The sequence below is a fragment of the Dromiciops gliroides genome, chromosome 5, assembly GCF_019393635.1.
Source record: "Dromiciops gliroides isolate mDroGli1 chromosome 5, mDroGli1.pri, whole genome shotgun sequence".
Taxonomy (NCBI): Eukaryota; Metazoa; Chordata; class Mammalia; order Microbiotheria; family Microbiotheriidae; genus Dromiciops; species Dromiciops gliroides.
Window position 1 is genome coordinate 101,629,031 of NC_057865.1, and position 22,540 is coordinate 101,651,570.

The window sequence follows — 22,540 nt, forward strand, 5'->3', positions numbered from 1 at the left end:
AGAAAGTTTAAGATACTTGCTTAAGGTCATATGGGCAGAGTGAATTTGAACCCACAACCTGACTACACACCCAGCAGTTTTTCCAGTTAACTCCCTTCTAATCTCTATTTCCACTTTCCTTTTGCCCAGCAATATCTTTTCAAGTTTCCCCTGCTTTAAATACAAAAATAACTTTCTTTCCACCTGGCTGCCCCAAGATATCCTCTTCAAATTCACTGCTTTCCATTTCTTCCATCATCTGATCATTTCTTCAATTCTTATCATTTGCCCCCATAACTCTACTGAAACAGCAGTCAGAGGTCACAGATAACCTAATGACCAGATCTCCTGGCCTTTCCTCAGATTCCATCCTCCTGTTGACCCCCCTGGCAACACCGTGGACAAGCCCTATTTCTTGAAGTTCTCTCCTCTGGCTTCCATGACATTACGAAATTGTGGCTTCTCCTACCCCTTGCACCATGACTTTACTAATTCCACTTCCTCCTTCCCCCCTTCAATGTGGCTCTTCCTCAGATTGTTCTCATTCTATTTCAATGTCATTTTTAACCTCCAAGTGGACAACTCTACGTAGATGTCCTCCTAACAAAACTAAAACAGAATTCTTCCACTTTCCCCAAAACCAGATCTTTCTTCTGATTTACTCATGTCTGTCAACAATGCCTTCATTCTTGTAATCACCTAAGTTGAAAACCTTGAAGTCATCCCTCTCACTCCTCCCATATCTAGTCACCATTCTCTGACAATTCTTCTCATTTTTCACCTCCATCCTCCCCTTTTTTCCCATCTACAACTGTAGGTAACTCAATCCAGGACTGACAACAGTTTCCTAACAAGTCTTTCCCCTCTTCCCCCGCAATCTATCTTATAAATGTCTTCCAGACCAATCTTCCTAAAATATTTTGCACATATCAAAAACCTTCCCATTACCTATAGAAAAATATTGGAAAGGTCGAACATCTAATCATTTCCCTACCAACTGCTCCAAACTTATCTTCCACTACCCCGCCCCCCCAGGCTAATAACTCTCCACTCTAGCTAAACTCAAACCCAACCTATTCCCATAATATGTCACATTTTTATCACCACACTTTTTCTCTCGCTATCCACTCTGCCCCATATTCCCACTCCCAAGAGCCCAGGATGCCCTCACTTTCCTTTCAACTTAAGTACCACCCTTCTTCCAAGTTCCAGGTCTGGTTCTACTTCTTTCATGAAGTCTTTCCCAAATGCCTCAACCCTAGGGAATCTCTCTCCATTCTGGGTTTATTTTTCATAATATTTGGCACAGAACAGAATGTAGTATGAGCTAAGTATTTTTATGCATCTATCCTATTCTCTCCAACTAGATAGATGGAGAGCCTCTCCAAGATAGCCCATGTCACTACTTCTTAACACTTTCTAGCACCTGGTACATTACTCTAACATAGTAGCTACTTAATAAATGTGGATGAAATTACTAACAATGCTTTTGCTAGAAAGCTCCCAAGCCTAAGGCCAACCCCAACAAAGTGAGTAACGACTATTCAGGAAACAATGTGGACAGCTGATAAGGGAAAGTCAGTACATCAGACTCCCTTATGCTCCCATTATTAAAGGGGATGAACTCAAAGAGGGTGAAGTGGAAAAGTATCTCAATGTTGACCCAGGGAGCTAGTCTTGAGTCCAGGCCCACCTTAAAGTAACTTAGATGGGAGGCTGCTCTCCAGAAAAGTACCCCCTCCCCCTCCCCCCAAAACCTAACCATTCAGCCCTTCTCTAAATGTAGTGCTTTTACTTACCCACTCCCAGCCCTGCCCCACCCAAATACCCTGATCCTTCCAGGTCCCTCCTCTGGGGGTGCTGTTTCCCTTCTTCCCTTTGGGTGCCCCACTACTCCAAACAGAGGAAATTTACCCACTCGTATTTCAATTTGGGGTTCCAGAAAGCCCTGATTTTATACTTAGCCCCTCCTCTTCCTACTACTTTTCAGACCCATCTCGTTTCCCCATACCTGGTCCTGAGCAGGGGGGGGGACTGGACGTTGCTTCTCCTGAACGCGGGGCTTCTCTCTCTGTTGAGCATAGGTGAAGCTGGGAGGCTGAGGCTGTTGAGGTTGAGATCCTGTACCAGTGGGGGGTGAAGGACCACCCTTCTTATGAGGGGGACCCCCAGGTGCTGGAGGGCTAAACTTAGAGGTTACAGGAGTGAATTTGGGGGCCACAGCATTAAACTTTGGGGTAGGAGTTGGGGCTGGGGTTGAGGCTGAGGCTGGGGGTGGGGCTGGGGCTACAGATGGAGCTGGAGCTGGAGCTGGGGGGCCTCGAGGCTGAGTGCTTGAGGTCTTAACCACTGATACAGAGTGGGACTGAGAAGGGCCAGCAGGAGCCAACCAAGGAGGAAGAGGTGCTGTGCTTGAAGCTGCAGCAGGAATACTTGGCTTGGGAGGGAATTGGGGGGCAGCTGGGGGAGGCGCAGATCCAGATGAAACCTGCGGGGTAGGGGAAGTAGGGGGGAAATTGGGTTAGAGAAAGGTATTGTCTATTATATCACACACACACCCCCGACGTGTAGGTTCACTTTATGACTCTACAAAGCCATAACCCACACACACACACACACACACACACACACACACACACACACACACACACTCCTGACCTCTCCCCCTGCCACTTTCCCTACTCTAACCCTCACCCTGGGCTTGAAGGGATCATTCCGGGTCATGTCATCCAACAGGGAGGACAGAGAATCCATCTCCAGGTCAATGCTGCTCACCTTTCCTCTAGGCTGAAAAGTAAAGAGTTTGAGGACCCAGCCAGACATCTTTATGCACCCTCCATTGAGTTTAGGAACTTCCCTTCGCCATGAATAGCCTAGTCTATATAGCCTGAAGGCCTCTATTGAAGTTTCATATTCAGCTCCCTTCCCCTATGGAATATCTCCCTGCCCATCACCGGAGGAAGCCAAGTACAAACAGTCGGCCTTCTTAGCCCTTCAGCCCTTTTATGGAACATCGATTTCACGCCAGTGTTCCTTTCCCTTCACTCACCTGATGGGGTGGTGCTGGAGGTTCGACCCCCACTTCTTCTTCCAGAGGAGGTGGAGGGGAAGGGAATGTCTCTTCTTCTGGAGCAGGGGGGAATGGTTCCTCAAATGGGGGAGGGGGTGGTGGGAAGGGCCCTCCCAGAGAAGCCTCTCCATCATCCCCAGGTAGCAATGGAGGTGGTGGTAGGGGAAAATCTAGAGGTAGGGGAAAAGGTCCCGTTAACCAGGCCTTCCTCGTGTTCTTTTCCTATAGCCCAAACTCCCCAGGACTGTCTCTCTCTAGGAGGGCCTAGAAAGAATGAGGTAAGACCCAAGGTTGATTACTTGGCATCCTGTACAAGCCTCTGAAGTCTTGAGCATTCCAGTAAACTGTAAAGAGCTCTCTTTACATTAAGAAGGTGTGTTTTGCGTCAGGAAGTCCTACTGAGGAGGGGAACTCACTCCACCTTTCAGTTTAAGAAGTAAACTCAAGAGGAGTCATGCCCCACACACATCCACCCACCCCCAGGCAAGGAATTTGAAACGGACCCAGGAGTCCTGGCTCTGGGCCACGGGATCCAAGATGAGGTAAGAACATCTGCTCAGGACTGAGTGGCTCCGCCTGTCCCAATAGCCCCTCCAACCCCCAACCACTATCCAAACAAGGGTTCGAACCCCTGCCCCCCTTGGCTTCCAGACATCCCTCAAAAATTCTTACCTTCCGGGGGAGGGGGAGGAATTTCTCCCACCTTGCCCATCTGCGCCCTCTGGGCCCCGGGCCCTGGAGGGGTTTCCGCAGCCCCGGCCCGGAAAGGGTTCACTTTGGGTTTGGGGGCCACGACCGGGGCAAACTTCTTCTGAGGAGCATAGAAGGCGGGCGCCGAGACGGAGACGGAGATCACGGGTGGGGGGCGGGGGGGCCGCCATGTGGAGGCCGGGCTAGAGGAAGGGCCACAGTTACACGGAGCCCAAGAGGGTAAGGCTCAATGGATGGATGAATGGATGGCTCAGCCTGCAGGGTCCGGTACCCCCAGCCCCTGGACAGGGAAAGGTCCGCAGCCCCCACCCCCACCTTACATTTTCGGCAGTTGCCTGCCTACCCGCCCCCCTCCCCTTACCCTTTTCTTACCGCGGAGCTCTGCCCGTCTACTCGGCCAGTCCGAATACTCGTCAGTGCCGCGTTTAAGTCCAGCTGTGACTCCGTGCGTTCCGGTGTCCCGAGCTGCTTCTAGCTAGGGGGGGGGGGGGGGGAGGGGGGCGGGGAGAGAGAGAGACAGGGAGACCATACAAGGAGCGGCCCAGAGAGGGGGCGGGGAGAGCTCGAGGGAAGAGGCGGGGAGAACTGGGGAGACGGGGTGGCTTGGCAGGGAGTGGGGGATGGAAGGGCAGGAAACTCCCCCAGGAAGGGGCCCAGAGCACGCCCAGGGCCGGAGAAAGCAGAGATAGGTCCTCCCACCCTGGCAAACCTCCCCGCCGGCTACAGAGTCAGAAACGGACCTGCCCTCCCAAAACACGCTCAGCTGATGTCATTTCCTGACCTTCCCAACACCACACCACCCCCCCACAGCGTCCCCCTCCTCCTTCCCAGACACACAGCTGCCAGAGATCTGACTCACAGTCCCAGCCCCCCCCATCCCACCCCCATACTCACCTCCCACCCCCATTCGGGTTTGTGCAGGCTTTGGTCTGGTTGGGGGCGGGAATAGATATAGCCCTTGCCCCGACTTGGTCTCCAAGTCCAAACCAGCTGTTCCTACCAGCTGTTCTTTTAGCCTCCCCAGCCTTGTCCCTTGGTACCTTGACCTCCTCTTCCACCCAACTCCCCAAGAATTCCCGCCCACCTCCAGCTCTAAGACTAGACTACAGGGAGAAGGGACGTAGACCTGCGCCTAAGCGCTAAACAGACCTCTTCCCACCCTCCCCCACGCCCTCCACCAACACATACATGCATACACTTGAGGGGGGGAGAGTAATGAAATGAGGAAAGACTGTTAAATCACGCGACCTTTATTTCCCTAGGAGTCCAGGAGAGGTTCCTACCTCTCAGCTCAGTTCAAAATAGGTCATTTGGTAGCTTCCCTCAAAGGGCTCCAAAAGCCCTCTGGGCTAATGAATTGAAGACTCAGAATTGCTGGAAGCATGCACTGGGCTGGCCCAGAACTCAGTGGAGTGTAGGTGGGTGTGGCCTTTTCAGTTACTGAAGGTTTGGGGGGAGAGAAAGGTAGAAGCGTTTTTCAACCTCTCTCTCTCTCTCTCTCTCTCTCTCTCTCTCTCTCTCTCACACACACACACACACACACACACACACACACACACACGCACGCACGCACGCACGCGCGCGCGAAGCTAGAACCAATTCAGTTTGGATGGATCTCTTTCCACACCCCCCCAAAAAAAAACCCTAACTAGCATCATAGATTGAGAACTATAAATGGAAGGGACCTTAGATCTAGTCCAACCCCTCTTCTTAAAGAGGAAGAGTCTTTAGGCCATAAAGATAGTAAGTGCCTTGTCTAGGGTCATACACCCAGTAAGTAAGTGGTACCTGGAGACTTGCAGTCCTGTAGGCATCTTTGGTCTTTATCCCTCATCACCAAATGCTGTAGTTTTTTCTTTTGAAAGGTACCAAGTCAAGTCAATTGGCATTTATTCAGCATTTACTATGTGCCAAGTACTATGCTAAGCAATAGGGATGCAAATACAGTGCACGAAAAATCAGTTTCTGCCTTTAAGCATTTCTCCTTCTAAGTTCCTTCTAAGTCCCTTATATACTCCCTTATTTTACATGCCCACTACCTACCATATCAATTCAATAAACAAGTCCAATTTACCAAATGTAATTATTAAGCACCTACTATATGCAACGTATAGTCTTAGACACTGGATCTCAAAGATGAAAACCACACAAACACTAACTTCAAGTTGCTTATAAACTACTGAGGCTATGCACTGTACAAGGATTATATAATAATAATGTAGCACCTCATTATCCCACTCACAATTGGGTCTCCTTTATTGGCTATCCCAAGTTCAAGGCACTCTAAGTGCATATCCACCCAAATCATAGTTCATTAGCCCCTACTAATGTGTTAATTTTTGTAAGTCAGTGAGTAGACACCATTAGATCAATGCAAAGGCATTTAATGAATTAGCTTCATAAGAAAAGTAGTAATAGAAGAATTCCTCCACAAAACTGAAGAGCACTCTTCTACAAACACACACCATTATTGAAAAAGGTGAAGTACACCTAGGAAACATGCATGGAGGGGCACATATATAGGGAACACTTATTCCCAGGGTTTATACAGGGATGGGCAACTCATACCTTTGATACCCAAGGGTTGCTGATGTCTTGTGGAGAAGTCATCATGCTGCTCCAACTAGGAAAACTCCCTGCTGATCTCGTTGATCTCCACAGTTCCAGCCAAACATGGATCCACCAGATACAAGGTTGTATATAGCTTTTTTCTACTCCTAAGAGGAATGGGCTCTCCACCATAACTCTTTTATCTTAGAGTTCAGAGGCTTCAAATCTTTTAGAATTATAGAACCTCCATATTCCAAGAAAAAAACAAAACTCCAAATTGCTTCCCTTCCCATTGATTAGTTTGGTAGTTCTCAGAGCCATAGTCTGGATAGACTTTTCCTCTTCTTAAGCAGAGATTTTCCTTTGGGGCAAAGCTCTTTTGTATTGCAAAGTAGTTAGTCAGCTAATTTGTGCCCAAATTTCACAATCACCAAAAGCTGGGTCTCAGTTCCAAACTTCTATCTAATTTAGAATCAGAAAACCCTTATAATATCTGTTCAAATTTCAAGTGCCAAAGATCACCACTTCAGAAATACTTTAGGGGCTTCTCTCTCAGCAAAAGCTTCTTGCTTTTCCTGACCTCAAGATTCTTTTTGATCCCATATATAAATGAATGAAACCGGGGTAAGGGCAAAGAAATAGCCCACTCCTTCACTGCCTTCCTTTCAAAGTTCTCTATATATTTATTTCATATGTATATATGTATGTGTATGTATGTGTGTGTGTGTGTGTGTGTATATATATATATATACACACACACACACACACAGCTAGGTGGTGCAGTAGATAGAGCACTAGCCCTGGAGTCAGGAGGATATGAGTTCAAATCCAACCTCAGATAGTTGGCACTTACTAGCTGTGTGACTCAGTGTAAGTCACTTAACCCTGATTGCCTCAGACATCCAGGGCCATCTCCAGTCGTCCTAATATATATCCTGCCACTGGACCCAGATGGCTCTGGAGGACACAGTGGGGCTGGTGACTGCACAGCCCAGTGAAACTTAAATCCAATTCAGTGCAAGTCATGACATTTGTCATGGAACAAAGGACAAGCAACAACAACAATATAAAAGATATTCATGTAAAAGATGTGTGCGTACATACATAAAGGATATTCAAGCTGGTCACCAACATAATCTTAGTTTCAAGGATTCAGGTTTCCTTCCTAAATTTGATTGACTCAATTAGATCTTTGATAAGAATGAAACCAAGGACTTCAGTTTAGGGTGTTGACTCCTTTGCATGGACTACGCCTTCAATTGAAGGGAGACTGATAAGGTTGATTTTTTTTTTTTTAATTAAGGAGAGGCCAAGGACTTTAGACCAGGGTTGTGCATGTTCATGTCTGACTATGACCCCATTTGAGGTTTTCTTGGCAAAGATACTGGAGTGGTTTGCCATTTCCTTCTCCAGCTCATTTTACAGATGAAGAACTGAGACAAACAGGGTTAAGTGGCTTGCCCAGGGTCACGCAGCTAGTCAGTGTCTGAGGCCAGATTTGAACTTGGGAAGATGAGCCTTCCTGATTTCAGACCCAGCACTTTAGCTGCTGTGCTACCCAGATGCCCCTTTTAGACTAGGATCCTAACATAATATTATTTTTTAAGATTTACTGGCAGGAGAGACTTTTAATGGATATACTTCCACAAATGTATCAATGGGAGATATAAGGAAGCATTTTGTTCAACTAAATCAAATGCTTTTTCATAATTAGCAAATAATGAGTACAATGGAATCTTAATATTTTCTAATCTTTCAGTCAGTTTGAAATAGTAAAGGTGTGGTTTATAGTTGAAGATTGTTTTTAAAAGTCAGTTCCTTGATTACTGCCATTAAGAATGCTCTCAATATAAATGATTCTCAAAAAAAATTTATATAAGTGGGAGAGTAGGTGTTTAGGTGATTAGTTTCTGATGGTCTCTTGGTTGCTTTTTTCAGTATTAATAAAGTCCAAACTTTTCCCCCCACATTTTTAGTATCTTTTTTAGATGCAAATTGGTCCACCAATGGCACCACAGTTGTGCAATATCCAACAAGAGCTCTTCTATAATCCATCTGCTTTTCCCATCTTTGATCTTCTCAAGCACTATTTTGAGCTGATAATAGAAATAGAAAAAGCAGGAATACTGGGTAATATGACCAGCAAAATAGAGGACTAAATACTTTCTCCAATTCTCATAAACCTCTCCAAAAGAGGAACTAAATGTAAGAGATAAGGTGTTTTCAGCTGTTTGCATTGTCTAAGATACTGATAACTCTAAGAAGGTAATAACCTTATGAACTAACAACAGAGGCTAATCCCTAAGAGGCTCACTCAGCACCTTTTCCCCATCCCAGGCTACCATATTCTGGCAGAGTTGCACAAGGTAACTCATGAGTTTGCAACAGAATTTAATTAGCTCTACTCTCTTCCCTGTATTGTGGACAGCCAAAAGTCAGAAACTTGTTCTGCCTATGAAGGTGGCAAACAGCTTGTTGTGCTGTAACATTATTCAGCCAAAGAATTGAAAAACAGAAGGAACTGATACAGGGCACCAATATGTGTGGAGCTCCACCAGGTTTAAAGGAAAGTACCATGGTATATATAGCTGTGGTTAGTTCTGTCCCTCAGAGAATCACTTGGGGGTAGAGAATGAGGAACCATGCAAGAAAACTGAGATAGCTTTGAGGTTCAACCTCCAAGAAAACTGCCATCAATGGATAAAGCGCTGACCCTAGATTCAGGAGGACCTGAATTCAAATCAGACCTCAGACCCTTGACACTAGCTGTGTGACCTTGGGCAAGTCACTTGCCCCGCAAAAAAAAAGAAAGAAAGAAAGAAAGAAAAAAGAAAACTGCCATCAAAGGGAACAGAGTCAGAAAATGAAGCACAGGGGAATACCAAAGATCACAAGAGGAAGAAAACTCAGTTAAAAAACCTTGAGCACAAGCAAATGAACCAAAAGGGAAGATTTTAATAATATAAAGGACTATGGAGTCCCTCTAAATGAGTCCAGGTGTGTGTATGTGTGTGTGTGTATGTACATGTATACATGTATACATACATTATATATATATACATGCATACACACACACACACACACATATGGATGAACAAATGGTTGGTTGTGGTCTTTCATTATCAAAGAGGACCAAAATGACATCACTATGTTGGTGTCAAGGTAAAGTGTATCCAGCTGTGGCTAATCTAACCAATATGAGTTTGGAAGACTCTACCACAGGTTAGGCATGACTAGGACATATGAACATTTGGAGTGGAGATGTCTCTAAAATTGTGCATCTCACATTTCTTTTGAACTATTGCAATTCTGCTTCACTCATAGAGCATAGCACCTTCTTTGATGTAGGCACATCATGCTGGGCAGTCCTGTGCCAATGTCACCCATGTCTCACAATTGATTCCAAAGTTCTTCAGAGAACCTCAAGAATGTCCTTGGATGATTCTTCTGGCCTCTCTGTGAGTATTTGCCTTTTGTGAGTTCTCCATAAAATAGAACTTTAAGCGAAAGTGCTTTTGGCTTTTGAACAAAGTGGCCAGCCCATTAGAATTGTGCTCTCTGAAATAGACTTTGAATGTATGGCAGTTCAGCTTGAAAAGGGATCTGGGTGCCCTACTTTATCTTTCCAGGTGATCTTCAGAATATCTTTTATATTGTTGTTGTTGCTTGTCCTTTGTTCCATGACAGATGTCATGACTTGCACTGAATTGGATTTAAGTTTCACAGTTCAGTTTCTTGGCATGGCACTGGTATTCTGTCCAGGTTTCACAAGCATACAACAATAAGGTCAATACAATGGCTCTGCAGACCTTCATTTTGGTAGGCAGTCTAACACTTTCCTTGGGAGCCTCCCAAATACTGAGCTAGCTCTGGCAATGCATGCCTCAAACTCGTCTCTGTACACATTCCTTGAAAGTATACTGCCAGAGTAAGTGAACTTATCCACAGAATTCTGAATTTCTCCATTTGCTCTAATGTTTCCATATATAAATTGTGTGGTGCTGACTGGTGGTGAACCTCTGGTTTGGAGGGTTTTTTTGGGGGGGAGTGTTAATCGTTAGGCCAAAATTAGTACAAGCAGCAGAGAATTAATCCATACTTTGTTGTTTCTTGGCCTCAAAGACTTCATTGAGTATATAATCATCTGTGAACAAAAAGTCACACACGAAATCTCCCTCCACTTTAATCTTGACTTGTAGCCTTTTCGAGTTAAATAATTTACTGTCAGTGTGGTAGCTGATCATGATGCTATTTTCATCCTCATTGAAGATGATCAACAACATCAATGAAAACATCATGCTAAAAAGGATGGGAGTAAGCACACAGCCCTGTTTCACTCTACTGGTGATTGGGAAAGCATGAGAGCATCTTCCATTATCCAGAACCCAGGCAAGCATGACATCATGAAACTGTTGTACACTGCTGATGAACTTCTCCAGGCAACCAAATCAAACTGTGATCAAATCAAACAGCAAACTGTGATCTTCCACAAGCCCTCACAACTGACAGTAGTATCAAAGGCTTTGGTCAGATTGACAAACATTGTGTGTAGACCCCTGTTCTGCTCCTGTCATTTCTCCTGAAGTTACTGGGCAGCAAACACATTATATTGACTGTTCCTTGGCCCTTTCTGAAGCCACACTGGCTCTCAGGTAGATGCCCATCTTCCAGGTGAAAGATCACCCTATTAAGGAGGACTCTGGCAAGAATCTTGCCACCAATGACTAAGAGAGAGACCCCCTTTGACTGTCGCAGAATAATCTATTTCCTTTTCCTTTATAGGACAATGGAGGCATTCTTGAACTCCTGGGATGTGGTGGTGAGGACCTCTTGTCATATAACCCAAAAAATTGCAGTCAGCTTTTGTATGAGCAGAGGACCTCCTGTCTTGTTAATCTTAGCTAGAATAGAATCAGCACCAGGCACTTTGCCACAGGAGAGGAGCCTAATGGCATTCAAAATCTCTTTTGGTGAGGCAATTGGGGTTAAGTGACTTGCCCAGGATCACACAGCTAGTAAGTGTCAAGTGTCTGAGGCTAGATTTGAACTCAGGTACTCCTGAATCCAGGGCCGGTGCTTTAACCACTGAGCCATCTAGCTGCCCCCCAAAATCTCTTTTTCAATTGGAGGTTTGGCTAGAGAGAGAGATTGACTTCAACTTGAGATATACAGTCAATGGCTTCTATATTGGTTGATGGACAGTCTGTTGGAAGCACTATGGAAATGTTCAGCCCATTTCTCCAGGATCATGTCCTTATCAGTAATCAATGCGGTCCCCTCAGCGCTGAGTAGCTGAGATGCACCATAGGTCTTTGGCCCATAAATGGCCTCCAGAGCATCATAAAAGCACTTTGGATTGTTACTATCAGTGTAAAACTGAATTTCATCTGCCTTCTTATTGAGCCAAGAATCTGGCATCTCTCTAAATTTCACTTGTTTAGATCTATTGACAGTAAGTATTCTAGGGTCAGCTAGGTGGCGCAGTGAATAGAGCACCAGCCCTGGATTCAGGAGGACTGAGTTCAAATCCAACCTCAAACACTTGACACTTACTAGCTGTGTGACCCTGGGCAAGTCACTTAACCCCAATTGCCTCACCAAAAAGGAAAAACCAATATCAAAAGACAGTAAGTACTCTGTTAGTATCTTGTTTCAGGTCCTCCATTTTTGTTGAATGCCAATGTTTAGCTTAGACAAGATGTCTATGATCAGTCCAGCACTCTGTGCCACACCATCTTTGTTACTCTTACATCCTATCCGTCTCTTCTTACAATGACATAGTCTATTAAATGACAAAGTTTGCTGCAAGGGTGCATCCATGAAGTTTTATTATATTTAGGCATCAGAAAACAGTGTTGATGATGAGAAGGTCATGAGATGCTCAAGTCTTCAGTAGTAAGTGAACATTGCTGTTGCTATTTCTGACTCCATTCTTAGCAAGGACTCCATGTCATGTCTGATAGTCTGTACCTACTCTGGCACTAAACTTACCCAGAATTCCAAGTTTGTTTTCTTTTGGCACATTGATGAAGAGGGTCTCCAAGTCTTCATGAAATTTTTCTTTGACCTCATTGGGTTTCAATATGGTGAAAGCATATGCATTAATAATGGTGGCATGGCACTTTCCTATGAGGGGCAATCACATTGTCATGAGCCTGTTCTTCATTCCTTTTGGGAAGCATATAAGCTTGTTGATTAGAATAGTTATGGTTGCAAAACTTACACCAGCTTCATGGTGCTCCCCATCACTGCATTTACCCCAGAAAAACATGTATCCAATTCCATCTTCAGTACGTTGACCTTCATTTGCCAGGCTTGTTTCACTCACAGCCTGTATTTGGAGGTAACACCTATTGAGTTCAGTTGCAAGAAGAGCTGTTCATCTTTCAGTTCTACTGAATTTCTTATTATCCCTAAGTGCACATATTCTATGTACCGATGGTAAGTAGAATCATCTTCAAAAAGTTTTTGTATGTTTTGTGTGTGTGTGTGTGTGTGTGTGTGTGTGTGTGTGTGTGTGTGTGTGTATGTTTCAACCATAGGGTGGGATCCCTGCCTGTTGAGGTAAGCAGGACAGGGTTGGGTTTGGAGAAGTAGCCAATTTTTAGGGCACTTTTTCAAACCTCTTCCTCATGCAACGAGGTAAAATATGTGGTCCTTAGAAAAAGCTGTTTAGATAATCGAGGGCTGCCAAATCCCACTATTGCTTCAGTCCAGTGAGAAGATGACCCTGTGACCTGGGCCACCTGTGTGCAGGGTTGTGACTATGGCTCCAAATGTATCTGCACCTGCTGCTTCATGCCTTTCCTGTTGCCATAGGACACTGAGGTAGGTAAAAATGATAAAATGGTATGTGTGATGTCTTTTGACTCAAACATAAATTGGATTTAAGTGAGGCAGAGTTGCTTGAAGTTTTGGGCCTCACTCTTTCTTCCAGAATCATTAGAGTCCAATGGCAAGATAAAAGTGAACACAACTGGTAATAGGCCAGAATACAGTGGATGATTTTGGCATCTTTGATGTCTGACCAAGCTCTAAGCACTCCACAGTACCTGCTACTACCACATTTGTGGCCCATTGGAACAAATTGTTCATATCTATCCATTGTGCGAGGGAAAGTCTTCACATGCTTGGAGTAGACATCTCCTTAATTCACCAATGGGCTTGAGGCCTGTCAATTATCCTCAACCTGGTTTAGCCCATCTGCCAAAATGGGTGTGGCCAGTCTGCATGCTATAGTTTCTTAGAGCCACAGGTGAGAGTTGGGTGGCAGATACACACCAAATGTGGAAAGCAGCCCTGAAAAGGGCTCAACAGCTCTCATGCCAGAGGTATTAGTCTTTCCTGACACTCATACACCCTGTGATTAAATAGTATAAGACAAAGGAAACTGAATCAACCAATATCTGGTGAGGCAGAGGACCCAATGGATATTCAAGATTATGGAACCACAACTGGATATTAATGAATTAAGATACAAATAAAAAAGCAACACAATCCCTAACCTAAAAGAGTTTACATTCTAATAGACTAAGATAACACATATGAGGCAGTGGTGACCAGGTAGGAATGTTTTAGTATAAGTAATATTGACCTCAATTAAAACAAATCTTAGGGGCGGCTAGGTGGCGTAGTGGATAAAACACCAGCCTTGGATTCAGGAGTACCTGAGTTCAAATCCAACCTCAGACACTTACTAGCCATGTGACCCTGGGCAAGTCACTTAACCCTCACTGCCCACAAAAAAAAAAAAAAAATCTTAGCAAGGAAGCCACATACTAGTACTGAAAAAATAATTTCTCCACAACACTGAAGTTATTGTTCATTTTGGTTGTGCAAAAGTTTTTCAGTTTAATGTAATCACAGTTATCTATTTAATCTTTTGCAATTACTTCTGTTGATTATTTAGTTAAGATACCTATTCATAGCTGAAAAAATATCACCTATTTGTCTTCTAATATTTTTTATTGTATGATCTTTAATATTAAGATCATTTATCCATTTAGAATTTATTATAGAATATGATGTATGATGTTGGTCTAAACCTAATTTCTACAAGTTTGCTTTCCAGTTTTCCCAACAATTTTTATCAAATAGGGAGTTTTTTCCTAAGTAATTTATGTTTTGAAACACTGGGTCATTGAGTTCCACTGTTTCTAGTTTTCCATTGTCTGTTCCAATGATACACTTCTATTTTTAACCAATACCAAATGGTTTTAAGGACTGCTACTTTATAATATAGTTTGAAATCTGGAATTGCATAATAATTCTTCATCTATATTAATAGAAGGAGTTACCTCACCCAAAAGAGAGCTCCCTACATTGATGAAATCATTGGAGGAAAGAAAAAGAAGAAAAAGAGAGAGTAGTCTTAATTAACACTGTCATTTTATCAAATAGGTTCAGTATAAGAAAAGGGATTGAATACTTTTGATTAGAGAAATGCAAATTAAAACAATTTTGAGGTACCATCTTACACCTATCAGATTGGTTAATATAACAAAAAAAGAACATGATAAATATTGGAGAGGATGTGGGAAAACTGGGTCACTAATGCACTGTTGGAGTTGTGAACTGATTCAACCATTCTGGAGAGCAATTTGGAACTATGCCCAAAGGACAATTAAACCTGCATATCCTTTGATCCAGCAACAGCACTAATAGGTCTGTATCTCAAAGAGACCATAAAAGGGGGAAAGGACCTATATATACAAAAATATTTTAGCAGCTCTTTTTGTTTTGGCAAAATATTGGAAACTGAGGGTATGCCCATCAATTGTGGAATGGCTGAACAAGCTATTGATATATGAATGTAATGGAATACTATTGTGCAATAAGAAATGAACTGGCAGATTTCAGAAAAACCTGGAAAGACATGTATTAACTGATGCCAAGTAAAATGAGCAGAACCAGGAAAATATTGTTTACAACATCAGCAACATTATATGATGATCAGTGATGAATGACTTGCCTCTTCTCAGCAACACAATGATCCAAGTATAAAGGACTCACAAAGGAAAATGCTATCCATATCCAGATAAAGAACTGATAGACACTCAATGAAGATCAAAGAATATTTTTTCACTTTATTCTTTTTTGTTTTTTTTCTTTTGATCTGTTTCTTCTTTGACAACTGTGACTAATATGTCAATATGTTTTATGTGATAGCACATGTATAACCTATATAAAATTGCCTACCATTTTTGGAAGAGAGGAAGGGAGGGAGGGAGAAATATTTGAAACTCAAAATATTATAAATGAATGCTAAAAATTATCTTGACATGTAACTAAGAAAAAATAAAATACTATTTTAAAAAAGGTGATTGAAGATTCCTTTACCTATTAACCTATATGATAGGTTTCAAGCTAGAAGGGACATTCAAGTATATCAAGACAACCCCTTCATTTTATAGATAAGGAAAGGGAGGCTCTCAGAACACAAGTGACTTTTCCAGGGTTCACTTAGTTATACAGGTAAGTGACCACACTAGAAATTGAATTGAGATCCTCCAATTCTGTGTTCTTTTATGGAAAAATTCTTCCATATTATTGCTACCCTATCCAGAAGTCTCTGGATTCCTGTAGTTCTTAATTTAGACAAAACAAAACAAAAACTCAGAATCTTCTGGCAATAACTTTGAGACACTATGGTTTTCACTAACGAGCAAGCCAAGGTTCCTGAACATTTCACTAAAAATAGCCAGCTCACTGAGGCACATCTGTCCAACTACTTCTTGGTTTCTCCTATTGCCTACCCTCCTCTGTTATTCCTTCTCTACTCCCACCATATACCTCACCCTATGCACATAAAAAACAAAATTCAAATTCCCTCAGTGTTAACCTGTCTATACATTCTATATTCTAAGAAATAATACATGGAAATGAATGATTGATATCTTCTGTTTTCAGAAGTTTTGCTTATTATGCCAAATGAATCCAAAAAATGAAAGTTTCAGAAAGTAGGGGGAAGATATTTTTTTGTTTATAATTCTTCTAATTCAAATTTATAGTACTGTACTGGTCAACTAAGGTCTACATTTTTGTACAACATAATAAAAACACATTAAGAAGGAACTAGGAGTTCTCAGAGGAACTTCAAAATAGCTTTCTGCTTTGTCTAATTCCCTCTTCACTTCTCTCCTCACTCCCATCTTTTTCCCAGTTTCAAGGAAAAGATGAGAATAAGGGCTTCCTAACCTTGAGTTCATTAACTTGTTAGTTTTTTTTTAATATTTTGATAATATCATTTCAAAATAATTGGTTATCTTTTTAATCCTTTATATTTTATTTTATGCTTTTAGGAAAATTATTCTGAGAAGGGGCCCACAGGCTTCCCCAGACTGCCAAAACCATCTTTCTCCCAACAAGGCTAAGAACCTTTGGGCTAAAGATTGCAAATACTGTTTTATTCTCTGAGTTAGTAGAATAAACTGAGGGGTTTGAGTTAAGCAAAGGTTCCTAGAGAGTATTTAGGGAATCAAGGAGCTTTCAGAAGACAACTTTCTTGCTTTCCTCAAGTTCCTTCATTCCATACAACTGACCAAAGAAATCCTTAATTTGGCTACATAAAAGTAATACTAATTGTGGAACATATTAGATCAGCCAGACCCAGCAGTAGCCCAGTGTTCCATAAATTAAAAACACAAACTTCTGATGGAAGAACTCCCTATATAATAAGAATTTCTGGGAACTTGAAAAGCAGACCAAGAAGATTTGAGTTCAAATCCAGACACTAGCTGTCTGACTCTATGCAAGTCATTTCACCCCTATTTGCCTCAGTTCTTCATCTGTAAAATGGTAACACACTGGAGAGGGAAATGGCAAGCCACTCCTGTATCTTTGCCAAGAAAACTCCATGGACATTAGAGTGAACTACTGAACAAAAGAAAAATTCCTGAAAGATCAAGTACCTAAAATGAGAGAGAGAGAGAAAGAGAGAGAGAGAGAGAGAGAGAGAGAGAAAGATACACACCACACACACACACACACACACACACACACACACACACACACACACATATATATATATATATATATATATATATATATATACATGCTGATAAGCTCCAAATGAATCTACACTTTAATAGCCTAAATATAAAAGGGTTGCATCATACAGAGAGGACAACTAGCCAGGACTATGGCGAGAGGAAGAATTCTTAACCAAATGATCTAGATGATCATAAAAGATACAATAGGCAATGGATAGGACTGAACTGCCATTTTTTAGGAAAGTCTCAGTGAAGAAACTCCCATTACCACTGCAGGGCTGTACTTTCTCTGCATTTTTTTTTTTTTGGTGAGGCAATTGGGTTAAGTGACTCGCCCAGGGTCACACAGTCAGCAAGTGTCAAGTGTCTGAGGCTGGATTTGAATTCAGGTCCTCCTGACTCCAGGGCCAGTGCTCTATCCACTGTGCCACCTAGCTGTCCCTTTCTCTGCAATTTTTAATCTTAAAGAGTTGTTGGGGGACTCTAAAAGGTTAAATGCTTTTCCCCAGGTCACAAAGCCTGTCAAAGGCAGATCTTGAACCCAAGTCTTCCTGAATCCAAGGCCAACCCTTAATCCACTATGCCATATTGGTAGGATTACATTAAATTTTAAAGTTTTTTTTTTCTGCAAAGGAAACCAATGCAGCTATAATAAGAAGAGGAAATGTCGAGTGGGAGGAAAAATGTATTTATCAAGTATCCCTAATGAAAGTTTGTTATTCAAGATATACGGGGAATTCGTTCAAATACAGGATCCCCAAATCTCAGCTCTTAAGGCTTTAAACTGAACTAAGACTTTTGGGATACCTTGCATATGTCTTTGAACCATTCCCCAACAGAAAAGTGATAAAACAATATGGATAATTTTCAAAAAGAAAGAAATAAAGGGCATTTAGGTGGTGCAGTGGATAAAGCACCAGCCCTGGATTCAGGAGGACTTGAGTTCAAATCTGGCCTCAAATACTTGACACTTATTAGCTATGTGACCCTGGGCAAGTCACTTAATCCTCATTGCCCCACAATGAAGAAAGAAAGAAAGAAAGAAGAAAGAAAGAAAGAAAGAAAGAAAGAAAGAAAGAAAGAAAGAAAGAAAGAAAGAAAGAAATAAAGAGAGAAAGAGAAAGGAAGGAGGAATGAAGAAAGAACGAAAGAGAAAGAAAGAAAGAAAGGAAGGAAGGAAGGAAGAAGGAAAGAAAGAAAGGAAGGAAGGAAGGAAGGAATGAATGAATGAATGAACAAATGCATGAATAAATAAATATAAAGAAAGAAATCAACAAAATTAAGCAAAAAATTTTCCAAATCACTAAGAATAAGGGAAATAAACATTAAAACAACCCTGAGATTTCACCTCATACTCATCCAACTGGCAAGAATGGTATAAGGCAGAGATAGCCAATGTTGTAGGGATTATAGGAAGACATACTATCAACAAATATTAAGTGCTCTAAATTACCATTAACAAGAAAGATGCAAATTAAAACAACTTTGAGACTTCACCTCATAGGCATCAATTTAGCTAACATGGTAAAAGATACAAACAATCATTATTGGAGGGACTATGATCCAACCTTCCTGGAAACCAATTTGGAAATATGAGAGAAAAGTCACTATTCTTACTTTCTGCCCAGAATCCCACTACTGAGGATGTATGCCAACAAGATCAAAGTCAGTCAGTGAGCAAGCATTTATTAAGCACCTACCACATGGCAGGCACAGTGCTAAGTGATGGGGATAGAAAGGCAAAAGACAATCCCTACTCTCAAGAAGCTTACAGTCTAATGGGGGAGACAGATGCCCTATAAAGAAAAATAATCACAGCAGCACACCTTATATCAGCAAAAGAATTGTAAACAAGGTGGATTTCCATTGAATGGCTGAACAAAATGAAGAGAAACATGGGAAAGCTTGTATGCACTGATATACAGCAAAGTAAATAGAACCAGCAGGACAATATATACAATTATAATAAGGTAAGTGAAAAGACCGCTAAAAGGGAACTGAACTCTCATTAAATCTAATGAACAATCTTGGCTCTAGAGAACAGATGGTGAAACACATTTCTCTCCTCTCAGTAGGGAAAGGGGGAACTATAGCTCTGGAATGTAGCATATGTTGCTAGATGTGGTAATTTTGTAGGTCAGTTTTACTTGTTTTTCTTTATTACAAGAGAAGATTGAATGAGTGGGGGTGGGGAAGGAAGCAAGAGAGATCAAATCAATAAATCAACCAATAACCTGACTGCTAAGTTATTGGGATACAAAGATAGAAGAGTAACCCTTGTCTTCAAGGAGCTAATATTCTAATCAATGGAGATAGATAATGCTAAGGATACAAATAAAAGCATGCAAGTGATTCCTTGTCCTCATGCTTATGATTTAGTGGGGGGAAACAACATATATGTATAAAGAAGAAGTGAAAAGGGGAAGTACCCACATAGTGGAATGGTGTGGAGTTATCCAGGAAGTAGTTGCAGGCAACATTAGGATAAAAGTTCATTTATTAGATTTAGGGAACCTAAAGGTAGAGCCCAAAGTTGTAGTTGTAGGGGAGAAGATGATGATGGTGGTCAGACTATAGGCAACATAGTGAAGAGATAGTCTGAACAAGGCATGAAGACTTAAGAGCTGGGGCCGGGAGACAGAGTTCAAGTTGTAGTTAGAGTGGGGAAGGAAAAGGAAGATGTGGATAGTGGTCTGAGAGAAAGTTTGGGACAATTGTTAAGAGAACTCCTTGCTGATTAAGAGGAGCAACCCCATGTTCAGGATTTATGGTATAATATGGATTCAAGTTGTTGTTTGTCCTTCATTCTTGAAGAGGACCATGACATCAGGAAGTGATGTTATGACTTGCAGTGAATTAGATTTAAGTGAGGGAGGGCTATGCAAGGTCACCAGCCCTCACTCTCTCCTCCAGAGCCATCTGGATCCAGTGGTAAGATATACATCAGAATGACTGGAGATGGCCCTGGATGTTTAAGGCAATTGGGGTTAAGTGACTTGCTCAGGGTCACACAGCTAGTAAGTGTCTGAGGTGAGAATTGAATTCAGGTCCTCCCAACTTCACAACTGGTGCTCTAGCCACTGTGCCACCTAATTGCCCTAGATTCAAATTGTACAGAATAAGAAAGTATAAATGGTTTGCCCTCCGTACCCTTGGATGTATACTGATGAGCTAATAGATCCATTGAAAACATCCAAGAAGAATCATTTCTCTTTGTTTTTCATAAGCTCATTCTGAGAGAATTATTGTGATATTTTGAAGCATCAATAAATATATATATATAACATTTAGAAAACAATATAAATTACAATCATTTAGTGAACTGTGTATTATCTATACCTGACTCCTTTCATGCTACGTCAAAGATAATAATTATGAAACATGAAAATTTGGACAAAACAATGCAAAAACTTCTTCCTTCACCAAGAGGGGTTTTGTCCCATGTCAAAGTCCATATTTATTCAAATGTTATCAATGGAAAGCTCAAACCAAGGCTGGGATATGAATCCGGATCACAGGTTTTGATGAGTGGCCCTCATCCATATCCTTCCAAATAAATGTGAAAATACAATTTTCTATGTAATCTTTTTAAGTAATGGATTTAGCATCATTTATATTATTCCTGCCCTTGCAGGAATAATATAAGCACTCTCTTACTGAGAGTGAGGGAGAGCAAGTCCATCCTAAGAATATATTTTCCTTGTTCACTTTTAGGTCTCATATGTAAAATAATAGAGGGGTTGTAGAGGTAATTGAGAAGGTCACTGGGAGATTTGGTGTTTGGTTATGTATGACCCTTGATCACAGAGATTGGCTTCTTCCAGAAAACATTTTTTATCTGTAATGTATGCTAGGGGGCACTGTGATGCAACCTTTCCATAGCCATTCCTTTGAGTTCCTATTAGTTATTTCATTCCTTCAGATTTTCCAGTTATATGCGCAAGGGTTTTAAGGCAGGTGTTTTGTCCAGAGTACATTTGCAGCAATGAAATTACTTTGATGTGAAAGTTGACTCATGTGAAGGCCTGCTTATTCTTTGCCTCTTTACTGATAGTGAATATGACAACTTTTCTGACAGAGGATGGGACACTGTTAAAAATTGAATAACCACAGATAGTATCCATCCACATTTAAGTACTCCCAGTAAACAATTGCTTGTGGCCACCACCCTAGAATCTGAGCAAACTCTGACTGCTTTAAGTTATATCGAAGAGCTTGACCTGGAATTGTTGTGTACAATGATTTTGCTTCTAATTTGAAGCATAAAAAACAGAGGGTCCTGAACAGAAGTTTGCTGTGTCTTGGCCATTTCTGGGGCCTCAAACATTTGTTATAATAAGCTCCTTGATCACCCCCATCCTTTACGTGATCTTTCTGTTTCTATTCTGTAGAAAAAAACAAGACATTTGGTGACCTTGTGGAATTCTGTAGAAAAAAACAAGACATTTGGTGACCTTGTGGAATTATTGAAAGTGTACTCAATGAGACTATCGGTGGTATGGCAGAGATTTAAATTTCACAAATGGAATGAACAGCCTGCTAGGGGCATTGCTATTTATATTGCAGAGTGGCATCATTTTTCTCAACACTGCAATCTGGGGAAATTCTTAAACAACAAGCTGGGGGATCATATTTACAAAATGCATGATGAAGCCCTCTTTGCCACTCCTTAGTTAAATCATATTTATAATCTCTAATAACCAGAGAAAAGTTTCCATTACTACCTTCCACTGAAGTGAAAGGAACGGCTGCTAATAAAAGTGCTATTTGTACCATGAAGACAGAAATTTCTCACCAACAGGATCATAAGAATACAAGTAATAGATGTTCTGTAATATTTTCAGATTTTGGCAAGTTCAGCTGAAGCTCTAATCATAGGCTCTAGGATGTGGAATGCAGATGCTACAATTCAAAGGACACCTTGAAAAGGTATGCCATTCAGAATTCATAGGAGTAAAGCCCAGAAACTGTCATAGCAATTCAAATCACTTGGAATCAAGTGATCTTGACTATTTGCATAATCAGTAAATCTCAGAACTCTAGTACATTCACTGGGTCAATGGCAATATGCTCTATAATTGGCCATAAGCAGGAAATGGTAGTTGACTCTGGTTGTGATGCATCAATAATCAGTAAAGATACCTTCCATAATAGTTCCGCACACATATCATTGGAAAAGGTGTTGAGACCATCATTCATTCTTTTTAAAAAACACATTGTTTATATATATATATATATA

The 22,540-nt window shown here is 41.5% G+C and overlaps 1 protein-coding gene across 5 annotated transcripts in view; it reads right to left on the minus strand.

Annotated features, from left to right (window-relative positions):
- Positions 1-22,540, minus strand: part of ZYX (zyxin) — an 89,032-nt gene that overhangs the window by 5,111 nt on the left and 61,381 nt on the right. The window contains exons 1-6 of one of the 5 annotated variants that reach the window (XM_043965577.1): positions 5,044-5,142; positions 4,133-4,235; positions 3,722-3,942; positions 3,029-3,219; positions 2,674-2,766; positions 1,991-2,467 (exon numbers count right to left, since the gene is read on the minus strand). In XM_043965577.1, the coding sequence (XP_043821512.1) occupies positions 1,991-2,467; positions 2,674-2,766; positions 3,029-3,219; positions 3,722-3,761 (801 nt within the window). In that variant the 5' untranslated portion in view covers positions 3,762-3,942; positions 4,133-4,235; positions 5,044-5,142. Of the gene's footprint in view, positions 1-1,990; positions 2,468-2,673; positions 2,767-3,028; positions 3,220-3,721; positions 3,943-4,132; positions 4,236-4,500; positions 4,520-4,654; positions 4,887-5,043; positions 5,143-22,540 lie in introns of those variants that run through there. The other 4 variants (XM_043965579.1, XM_043965574.1, XM_043965578.1 and 1 more) reach the window with 4 other exon arrangements.